Source organism: Mchenga conophoros, linkage group LG9 (genome assembly GCF_057382185.1).
Source record: "Mchenga conophoros isolate Kocher_MC1m ecotype Shallow Benthic linkage group LG9, M_conophoros_male_GT1.1, whole genome shotgun sequence".
NCBI classification, from domain to species: Eukaryota; Metazoa; Chordata; class Actinopteri; order Cichliformes; family Cichlidae; genus Mchenga; species Mchenga conophoros.
Genome location: NC_140534.1, coordinates 29,168,963 through 29,180,660, shown reverse-complemented (window position 1 = coordinate 29,180,660; position 11,698 = coordinate 29,168,963). Strand labels below are relative to the sequence as shown.

Genomic DNA, 11,698 nt, shown 5'->3' with positions numbered 1-11,698 from the left:
TGAAGCCTTTGTTGCTGGATGAGGTCACTGGACCTGTGGCTCACATCCCACGCAGGTTTGTATTACCTTCGCTTCTCATCAGCTAGGCAGTTTTTTTCTTCGGAGAAGTTTACTTTTGACTGAAATAATGATTAATTTCATGATTCGACCACACAAACTCACTCACACACATGCACAGGTACCCCACTGTTGAGAAAGGTAGCAGAGCTGGCCTCAGGGACTGTGTCTATCCTGAGGGAGCTTGAACTCTTTAGGGAGTCACTGCAACACCACTGTCCCCATGGCAATATGCAAATCCCTATATGATATTTCCCACCATGCAATGCTCCAAAGCCCCTAAAGACGTGTTCTGTTTTGACGTTAGATCTTCCCAGAGAGATAGATTTTTATTTTTACATTCTGACAAAACTAATGAAAGTAGCATTTTTGAATCTTTGTGCTCATACATATTTATCTAGTTCACACTTTTTCATTGCCAGCTAGGCACATGGACTCACTTGACCAGTAAGAAGTTTGATAGGAAAATCAATTGAGAAGCATTTGGATAATTTGGACAATTTAAACAACCATCCAAATAAAAACTCATTCAAATTACACCTTGTCTCGTGCTGTACATATCATTGTTTTGTTCTTTGCCTTTATAAAACAGCTGCTGTAGCATCACACAGCTGTTTGATGCTACAATACAACTCAATCTCTCGATGTCCCGACACTAAGAGATTGGCCGTCTGCAAGTTACGCAGGTGGCACAGCAGCAGCAGTAATTTCATTAATTATTTATATCTTCTGACATGCCATTGTGATCTTAGGTATTAACCCAAATGCTTTTCTCCAAGCAAGCAGCTGAGCTGCTGTGCACAAATTCATAGTTACCCTTTGGCAACAGAGCAGTTATGCTTAGAATGAAGTCAGCATTTTTATCCGCAGCAGAAGAGTCAAAATATAGGTTAGTTTCATCTAGAGAATGCCAATATGTTTTCATGGTGTATCAAGTGATTATTGCAGGAAGTGGTCTGATTTTAAAAAGCAATGATGTATGCTGTAGAGTTATTGAAATGTATTGATTATGTCATTGAAATTACAAAAAAAAGTGAATAATCTGCCCAAATTTTAACTAAAGACATTGTCCCCGTTTCTACTGCCTGCAGTAGATCATGTGTTCCTGACCTCACTACACAAGAGCTCCTCCTCCTCTCAAACTCCAGTACAACCCCTGCTGACAAGTAATGCCTTTGTCATCAAAGGTGACAATATAATATTTACTGACCTAAAAGAAAAACAGTTAATTTCCAAACACATGGGTATTATTGCAGTTGATATTTATTTTTCACAAGCTGTCATATAATAGCTAAAAAAACACATCCAAATATGGTCAAAAGTGACAGTCGGTGGTTTGACAGCCTGCAGCGCAGCCAATTAAAGCACCCAGCTAAGCAGGAATCAGTGGTCTGGCACAATGTGGCACAGCCGAGTTTGTGGCTATACGGGGTTTCTATGCCATTCCTGTAAAAGGCACTGAAGGGTGTGATGGATCCTCAGTCAGCGTACTTGCTGTCAGAGATGTGGGGCTTTGCATCACACCTTGAGCGTTTTAAATGGCTGCACATATAATAATAATAAAAAAAATTAAATAAATGAAATGAGTAAATCAGGTCTCCTGAAATGAAATGACAGGCAGGTTGAAACAGCGGGTGAGTGTGTGTGTTTCTTGCCACCAGCGTCAACATTAAACGCATCAGATTGAAGCCACCCTCCAGGGTAGCATCACTCAGCCAGGTGTGTGTGTGTGTGTGTGTTTGTGTATGTATGCGTGTGCGTGGTGAAACCTAAGTCTTTTATCTACTTTTCCGTTTTCTCTGTTTTTTTTGTTTATCTACAAATTTATTTATATATTTCAGTTGAAATGGTGTACATAACACACACACAGACACCCCCGACACACATACCCACCCACCCACACACACACACACACACACACCCATAAACCCCCACACACATTGATCTATCGGTGTATTAATGTGTGAGTGAGTGTCAGTTTTTATCCCAATTATTTTTTAAATTATTTCCCCTTAGTATAATCTCCAGCAGTTTTTTCTTACACAGGAGTTAACTTGAGTGCTGTTTTCCTTTGCCAAAAGCAGTCAAATGCTGAAAGTTAGTTAGGAAAGAGAGAGGAAAAAAGCTCTGACAGAATATCCTGATTCTCATTTGGGAAAGGTAGGAACTTCACTTATGTGAAACTTAGGCGGTATCCCTCAGTGAGACTGTTCTAATTCAAAACTCAAACTTTTCTCTGTTAACAGAGTGATGAGATACATGGGCTTCAAGAGACTAGGGGGGTGGGTTCATCATTGTTATATTATTATTTTCTTCTGGCGCTGGTTGTTTTTCTGTTGTCCAGCTGGTTTTCCAAAAAGCTACACACTCTTCACCATTTTCTTCAGCACTGACAGTGTACAGTAGACTCTCTACCTCTGTATCTATCTCTTCTCTTTCGTTCTCTCTCTCTCCCACTTCTCTCTCAGGACGGGAGGAGGATATGTCTCTTTTTCTCCATATTGACTTTCCCAGGTCAGGCTCCTCTTCTCCTATTAGGCCAAGCTAACTGATCAATACGAAGGCCTGGTGGGCTGCTGTACGGACATGCAGACATGCACACACAGCGGGCCGTGCCGCGGCCAAGTGCCACGCTAATTAACAAACAAACACACAAAGCAGAACACGCGCAGCGCTCGTATCTACCCATTTCCAAATATAAGCACACACACTTCTTAACGATACAGCTGATTATTAAAGCCACGGCTAACATTTCTACATGTATGAAAAAGTCGCCGACATTAACAAAAGTCACGAAATGAGCACATTGATTAGTCAGTCGTGTGCGAATATATGAAACTTCATCCAGTTGGTTGCTTTTCTGTCAAATACTGAGATGCAAGAAAACTCCTCCTCTCCTCTAAAAAATCTTCTCTCTTCTCCTCCCCTGCTGTTCTCCCAGCTGATGAGTTGTGACATCTGCAGCGCTGCGACATGGATAAGCAGCTGCCAGAGATGGAGCTAGGGAGGAATGATGGAGAGAAGACAATGCAGGAGATGGGTGAAGAAGGGGGGGGGGGGGTGGGGAAGGGGTGAGGGATGCTGACAAGCAGCAACAGTTAGATGTACAGTGAGGTGGGGCGGTGGGGGGCATGATTGCATTGCGTGTGCATGTTCCTAAATGTGTATATGTGCATGTCTCTGGGTGTGTATGTGTGTGTGTGTGAATGAAGCTGTGTGGGCATATGAGCATATGTGTCTTTGCATGGCAGCGTGCCAGGCAGTGCCATCTGGCTGCTTGACAGAACTCCTCTCATTAACGGGGGAGGTTAATTGCTGTGGCAGCGCCCAGGCTGTGTCAAACACCACCCTGGGGACACGGAGGCAACAGACTATCTACATGTTGGTGTGTGTACATGCACCGACACGTGCGCGCTTGTGTCTCAAGCATAAAACGCGGAGCGGGAAACCCCCAGCCTTTTTTCCCCCACAACATAAAAAGGTTAAAGTGAACCCGCTGTACTATATGTGAACCCCATCGTGTGAAGAGAGTCTCAAGGAGGACTTGTGTCCTTTTTTTGCGTGCCAGGTTACATAGATGTTCAGATTATTCTTATGAATTATGCCTTGTTGCTGTAATGATGTAGAAAGAATTGGGTTTACAGAGCCAATGTCTATAGCCCTGGGGGCAAACACATATGTATACACGCTCACACACCCACATGCACAGCGTGTTGGGGGGGAGTGGTGGCAATTTGCATTTGTTATTACTGCATATTCATGACTAATTTTGTTAGCCTTGCTTAATAGGGCTGAATGACAGGTTGAGAAATCGAGAGCCTGCTTTAATATCACATACAGTCACAGTTATACACACACACACACACACGCACAATTCAGTCACATTCACTCAACCTGCTCACTCTGTCCACACAGTAATCATAACAACACTTAATGCTTTTAATAGGAATTCTCTGTTCCTCTGGTGGTGTGACATTGTGTCATTTGTTTACCACAAGTACTTATTGTATATTGCAATATAACAAGCCGTGCAGCCTTATTTGTTGCATGCATAATAATGACCTGCAATATTATGCACACACGCACGCAGATACGTACGCACTTGAATGGCATGAATAAATTTGCATGTTGACTTGTTGCAGATCAGGATTTGCTGCATGTTTTCATTTTGATTTTCCCAAAAGAAGCAAAACTGTTGGAAATGAAGGATCCTCCTCTCCTTAATAAATTCAGTTCCATCCATTAATGGTGCAGAAAATAGAGGCTTATGTGTCATTAAGTAACACAAATTATAGTTATTTTATTATTTTTGTTTTTTTTTAATCCTTTGACTCTGCATTAGTTGTGTGTTCATGAGTTCTTGGACAAGATAAGAACAGTGTGGTTTTAAAAAAAATCTTTGTTTTTGCAGCGAGCATATGCTTGCACGCACTCACATCCATTTTCCAAGTGTCTTCCTTCTATAGGAAAATAGGTTTTAAATTAGCTTGTTTTTACACCTAAGTTTTGCACCTCTGACTAAAAGGACCTAAAGAAGTCATCTTATAATAAATGTTAGCATTTCTTTTCCTTTTGGTCTTAAATGACATGTTTTGGGCCAAAAACCATCCTTCTACACATACCTATGTGTTACTTAGGCTTCTATATCACGGGTTGTGTGTTGTAAATTATCACCTTAGCTCGGTGATTATTTACAACAGAGGAAAACTCTACTTACGATTAAATAAAAAGACATCAAGTGGATTAATAACAGCAGAACATACACGTTCCCATTCTCCTATCGAGGCAGAACCAGACTATAATCTAAAGTCAGCTTTCACTGTTTCCTCTGTGGCTTTTACTCCATTTGACTGAAAAGTTTTTTTTTTGTTTTTTTTTTTTGCCAAAGTGAAAGATTTAACTCTCAGCGCTCTCTATCCACTCACATGTCACTTTTGTCAAGTCTTGCCTTTCCTTCTCCACTTGGTGTGAAAGTGTAGACACGCTTGATCAAATGTGAGTTTAACATTTTTAATCTGTGCAAAGTTTCATCAGAATAGCTCATCTCATGAGGCTGGTAAATATGAAACTGTGTGTGCGTGCGTGTGCCTGCGTGTGTCTTTGTACGTGCCCGTGTGTTTGTGAACAGTACCACACAGTGCCGTATGATCTGGGTTTTTTTTCTCTCTCTTTCCATCTTGGGTGTGTGACAGCTGTCACTGGTGACTCAGAAAGGTGTCTGGGCAGAGTTAACGTATTTTCACCGCTGGGAGACACACAGACTTATACACATGCATGCACACGCGTGCGCACACACACACACACACACACTGACGGAGAGAAACACATATCAGCTCTGGTTGCTGTCATCTAGCACAAATTTCAACAGGCTCAGCATCTCTTTGCTGCTTTTGAATGAGATGTTTTTGAATTTTACACCTTATACATGTGCTGCATGTTGCTTACACATTCCTGTTTTATCCTGCATCAGTTGTTAAAACAATTTGATTAAGGATCAAAGCTTATACATTGTGATGGAAACAATTATATACACTGCAATATGCTGTGGCTTTCATCTCTGTAATTCACATCACTTAATAATGCACTCTGTACTCACTATAAACCTGAAAAGAGATATTTTCCTTCTATGTTTTACATCTATCTGCTTGTTCAGTAGTTCACGATTTCCTTCCTCTTCCTTATGCTTTTCCGCTATAGCAGTGATTCCGTGGACCAGATGACGTCTGAGACGGAAGATGTGAAAATCCAGCTGCAAACCAAGGACATGATCATCTCGGATCTGGAGAGGGAGCTCACAGAGAATATACAAGGAAAGCAAAAGGTAACCGACTTGACTTGACTTGATTTTAGCACATTCCAAAGAATGAGCTACCGGGATCACGCCACAAAAATGCAAACAAGACATTCTGTCGTTTGCACGTAATTGTCTGGACTCAAGATAGTTCCCCAAAAAAAGCAAGACAATGTAAACAAATCTCTTTTTTTTTCTCATAGCAATTGTAAGGTTGAAACAATTAAATGATTTGCTAAGAAATTGTTTCTTTTTTTTGCAGCATTTGTTGAGAAGGCTGTTTAAAAGGTGGAGGAGTCTTTTTTTAATTTTTTTTTACGATATTGGTTTGGCAGCTGTGCTACAAGCTCTCCATGTGCAGTCAGGTTTAACAGGAAGCCATGGCGTGTGTGATGAATTACCAGCATATCTCAGAGCCCTGGGTAACAAACATGGCATCGCCGTTCGGGATTAAAAGGGAGAGATTTTTACAACCTTCCCACACCTCCTTACAGGGTGTCACTAAATTATACCCACTGCTGTTTTACTGTCTTCTGTGGCTTATGGTTAAGGCACACGTAAACACACACAGGCTTGCAGAAATACACACATGCATTTGTGCTTGTGGTAAACCCAGGCTTGTTGGTTGTTTATGTGTGTGTTGGCTGGTTACTGTTTGTTTATGCTGCTTGTGAGTTGACTCATTTGCACTGCCGCTAATTAGTGGTTTGTGTGATTACAGACAGATCCGTAGAGAAACAAGTAGAGTAACTGGAGCTTGTTCTGTTAATCACATTTTCAACAAATGGCTATATATTTTCTATTCCACTTGTGTTTCTGTTTAGCTGGTGCTTCTGCAATGCAGATGCGCAAACAGATCTACAGGACACACAAACACACACGGAGCCTTGGTACATGTGAGCGCCATAACTTAAAAAAATACTGTTTGTTAGCACGACGACACTATCAAATGAACAGCTTTCTAGAACACGTGGCCAAATTAAACTATAAATGATATATATTTACAGTATACGTTGTATTTTAATCTGCAGTATGTGAACTTCTAACTATGAATTTGTCTTACACAACCCAGGCAATTATCGCTCAGGCTCTTACAGTTGTAATTACATGGACTTCTATTTTAAAATGAGACATTAAGAATTGATATAAAAATGTAATTTTATTCATTCCAATTCATTTCAGATTATTGCGAGACATTTATGAAAAAGTAATCAAAAGCAATTTGGAAAAATTGTATGAGGAGTATTAGCCAGTGAATAATTCTCAATGAAAATAAACCTTTGTCTCTTTTTGGGGGGGGGGAAATCAAATTTTAATTCCTTTCTGGCGAAGACTGCGACGCAGGTGCTGGAAAGCGGTGAGAGGCTGGTGCACCTGCAGAGCGAGCTGTCTTGTCTGCGGCGGATCCACGAAGACAACATGAAGGAGATTGCTGAGAAAGACATCTGCATCACCAAACTGCAAGCTAACATTCAGCTCCTGCAACAGGAGGGGGCTGACACGCTTGCTCAGGTGTGCAAAGGCTTACACGTGTACTATTCGGGACTGCTGTTTGCACACATACACATGCATGTGCCACGCATATTGCACATGCAACAGCTATTAACGTGTGGTGTGATAAAACATACATTCGCTCACTTAGTGCCAGTCAATTTAGCCATCTTTTTTGCATGACCCACTTTTTCTTTTACTGCCTTGCAGGATGTTGTGTTGCGATGGGTCTCTTGATGTTTCAGATTAGTTTTTTTAGATTATGTGACTGGTACCTCATTTGTTCCACAGATTGCAGAGATGTGACTGCCTGCACATTTCTTTTTTTCTTTTCTTCTCCTGTCTGACTTCAGCTCTCCAAGCTGAATGTAAGAACAAATGAGCTGCAGGAGGAGTTAAAGAAGAAAAGAGGTGCTATGGAGGTAGAGGGAGGATGAGGAGAAAATAAAAGATAAAAAAGGAGCGTTAAGAAAAACAGATGAGAGGAGAAGGCAGGAGCAACTGAAGACAGAGGAGTGGATAAAGAGTGGAAGAGGGGGTTTGAGGAAGATGGAAAAGACTATATCCGGGCTGTTTAAAAGTGCGCTAAGAAGGCAGCTGTTTTGAATTCTGAGGTGAGTGTATTAATGCACTCTGTAACTTAACAAGAACTACTCATCAGCGGGTAAAACTGCAAACTGGGTTGCCAATAAGAAGTTACACACCTTCATCAAGTTTCAGGATGATTAGATTCTTTTGATCAGTGATATGATTTACATGAAGTTTCTCTCTTTACAATTTTATACACGTTTATATCAAAATCCTAACTTAGTGTTTCAATGTTAAGACTTTTTTTTGGATGATGGACATCCCTTTATTGAGCAGACTTAATATGTTTACCAAAAACAGTACAGCAGATAGCATATTTACGCGTATGCACATACACACACAAAGTCCTAGAAAAAAACCCCAACAAAACACTTCACCTTAATTCAGACCTCAGACACTCTCTCCTCTCCCCCCCCCTCCTTCCATCCTGCCATCTCGCCACAACCGCTCCAAATTAATCTGCAAAATATTGATTTGAGGACCAAGGGGGTGGGGGGGTGGAGGCGCACGATTGCGGCCGCATATTAATACGAACAAGCCGCTCTTCGTCTCTCCTCTATACTTTAAGATCCTCATATCTTCATAATTGATTAATGTTCCTTTGTGAAGTGGGGATGAATAATACATTAGTGGGCCTGCTGCACCCTCAGGCTGATGAGAAAATGTTTAATTTCAGTAAATGTAGCGCTCCTTCTCTCTTTCTCTCTGTTTCATTTCCCTCTCTCTGGTTATTTGTGAGTGCTGGATTGTGTTTGTGAGTTTTCACTTGCTGACGACCGGAGGAGTGCTGTTGATTTGCTTCTTCTGTGTTTACTGTCGGCTTTAAGCGCATGTTGAGCATCACAAACAAAAGACAGCATCTGCATTTGCAAACACGAATGAATAAATTGGTGGTATGAGCTCAGCATTGTTCTATTAACTGATATAACTTCAAGAGCTGTGTCACTTTTACAGGGCTGCTTGCCTTGAGAGAGAAATCATCCCCCTCTGACTTTTTTTTTAATGTGTGTGTGTGTGTGTGTGCACATTGCATCAAAATGTGCTGGAAAGACCATTTGTTATCAGTTAGCAATCACTAAGGGTATGGAAATGTGCCATAAACCCACCTGATGAGGAACAAGTAGCCCCCTCCGCAACCTGGAAAAGTGCGAGGAGCTTGACATTTGTCAGCTGCCCCGACTGGCACAGCCTGGCTCCACTCAAGCTCATCTGGTTAACAGTGCTAATTATGCTAATCAGAAACCTAATGATGATGATGAGGGGGTTTAAGAGCCACAGCATAGCAAGCTTGGAGTGTTTGTGTGTGTTGGTGGGGGTGGTAGTGAGGGGTGGGGGGGCTGGTGGGGCTGAAGTGCCTGGCACCTGATGGTGAGCATCTGTGTGTCGAACAGATAAATGATGAAATCAACACGCGCACAGGCGCCCACAGGTCTCCCTTCATGCCTACTTAGCTTTGCCTCGTTTTTATTTGAACTTATACCAGCGATGAAGGGGATCCATACACACAGAGCGCTAATTGAATAAATAGCACTCCTCCGTTAACAAGGATCCTAATTAGTTATGCTAATCAGACTAGATAACCCAATTAACCCCACAGCGAGGCAGGGTGGGCTCCTCTCTGTGTGTGTTTATGTGTGGGTGTGGATTTATGTGCCTGAGAGCATATCAGAGACACTTAAGAAAACACGTTTGCCTAATTACTTTTCAGAGACGAGCGTTTATGCTTTTTTCATGTCCTTATTGTTCTGCAGTTAAATGCAGGATATTAAGCTTTCCAAACTAAAGAAAAGAAGGATTGAACAGTGTTTGTTTTTGGGCTTTCATATATGGGGGATATCTGCATTTATATGTATTTCTCTTTGCCTTCTGCCAGCCTGTCTCTCAGTTAGATCTACATTGACATGTATATTTTTACAACTATTATGGTTGTTTAAACAGAGTGTGTATTTGTTCAGAGAATGTCTGGCTGTTCCATTAGTTTATGTCCTTGGAAATACAATTTGGCCTCAAGTTCTCTCCGTTTATTTAAAACCTTCAGTCAGCGTTCCCCTCCTAATAGTGAGCCGTGTTTCCTCTCGTTTAGCTCCACCACTCATTATCCGGGCCATGTGGAAGAGACAATGTTTAGAGAGAAGAGAGGGGGACCTGGAGAAGGACAGCAAGAAATGGAGGGAGAGGGAGAAAAGGGCTAAAAATAAGAGCGAACCGGAGAGAAAAAGACAGAGGGAATTAATGAGTGACTGAAAGAGAGAGAATGTAGATTGTCTCTGAACCTGGCCGCAGCTGCTTGTGCTTCTAATGAATGGATGGGGGTGGGGGTGGGGGGGACCCGGACAAGACTGTCTTTGTTGTGCCTGTGCCATAGAGAGAGTGAGAGCACAACAGATTTATGTCTTACAGGAAGTCTCCTAGATTTGTGGTGTCACAAACCGCCTACCCCAAGTCAACTTCATGCTCTGGCTTTTAATTAATAGGCAGCATTCATGTATATGTATCTGTTTGCCTCTGTGGCATGTGCCTGTTTTTGAACATTTAGCCATGTAGTTGAGCATGTGTGGTTTGGAAATGACTATTAGTTTTGACAGAACAGTACTCATCCTGTCTTCCAGTTTGGCCTCTGCATCTGACATTGGGAGACGTTTAATTAGAACAACAGCTTCCGAATAATTTTGCATTAGATTTATACTTTGTTTAGGGCCCTTAGAAGAGTGGCAACAATGACATTTTCACATATACAGGCCTGTCTTTTGGATTAGCCTTGCTTTTAGTTTTAAGAACAGTTTCAGGGCTACCCTCACATTTGACTTAAGCTGCTTTAGAGAACAAATACTGTAAGGTCTTAAATGCGGCACCCAACCTTAGCATTAGGTCGTGGCACCTTTGCTAATGTGCTAATGGAATTCACTGCGGTGCGCTTAACTGCTGGTCTTAATGTCCAAAATGTGCACTTTTGTAATGGGAAGCCCAAACAGTAGAAGCTACTCCATGCATTGCAGGTCTAGAACGGGGGGCGAGATGCTAATATTAGCTCGGGCTCACATCAGCTGAGTCATCTCCTCTGTGTCCTTGGCTTATTAACTGATTTAAGACTGATTAGATCAGTCATGCACAGACGTGCACAGGCACACATGCGCACCAAATTTGAATATCAAAATGGAATTGCTTGACCAGTGAAAACTAGATTAATTCAAAATGTTTGCATCAAGGTGTAGGTAAAACGGATGACTGTGCATATTTTTAATGCACCTTGCAGCATTTAGAGCCATTTATGACATTAACTAAAGCTCATGTTATGCAAACACATTTTGCAAGTCAAAGCCACTTATGTTGAGAATGCATGATGCTCCTTTTTTCCCTCCTTCGCCTTGATTTGACGTCATGAGATCATCAGCATAAGTATTGATTTTGCACTCCATTAAATGGAGTTTGAGTTTGCTACAATGTGTCTCGTCTTTTCATAATACCATGCCTAAGTAACAAGAGAGTGTTGTTGAACTGTTTTACGGCATTGTTATATCTGGGCCTTTTTTTAATCACTAGCTCCAGAGATACTTCAAATAGCTTAAGATAAGATAACCTTTATTAGTCCCACACGTGGGAAATTTGTTAAATAAGCTTGATAATAAGAAAAAAAAAAGATAATTAATTTCTGCGCGGACACATTGTGGACCCTATACACCAGAGCAGCATTAGCTTAAATCCCTATTTATCACCTGTAATTGTTCCTTGATCTCACTTCATCAAGGTTATGTAAACAGATTAGATGTTGCT

The 11,698-nt window shown here is 41.4% G+C and overlaps 1 protein-coding gene across 1 annotated transcript in view; it reads left to right on the top strand.

The window, feature by feature from the left end:
• Positions 1-11,698, top strand: part of LOC146567504 (uncharacterized) — an 84,606-nt gene continuing 72,908 nt past the window's right edge. The window contains exons 1-3 of the mRNA XM_085287415.1: positions 1-55; positions 5,755-5,878; positions 7,181-7,360. Of these exons, the coding sequence (XP_085143541.1) occupies positions 5,774-5,878; positions 7,181-7,360 (285 nt within the window). The 5' untranslated portion in view covers positions 1-55; positions 5,755-5,773. The remainder of the gene's footprint in view (positions 56-5,754; positions 5,879-7,180; positions 7,361-11,698) is intronic.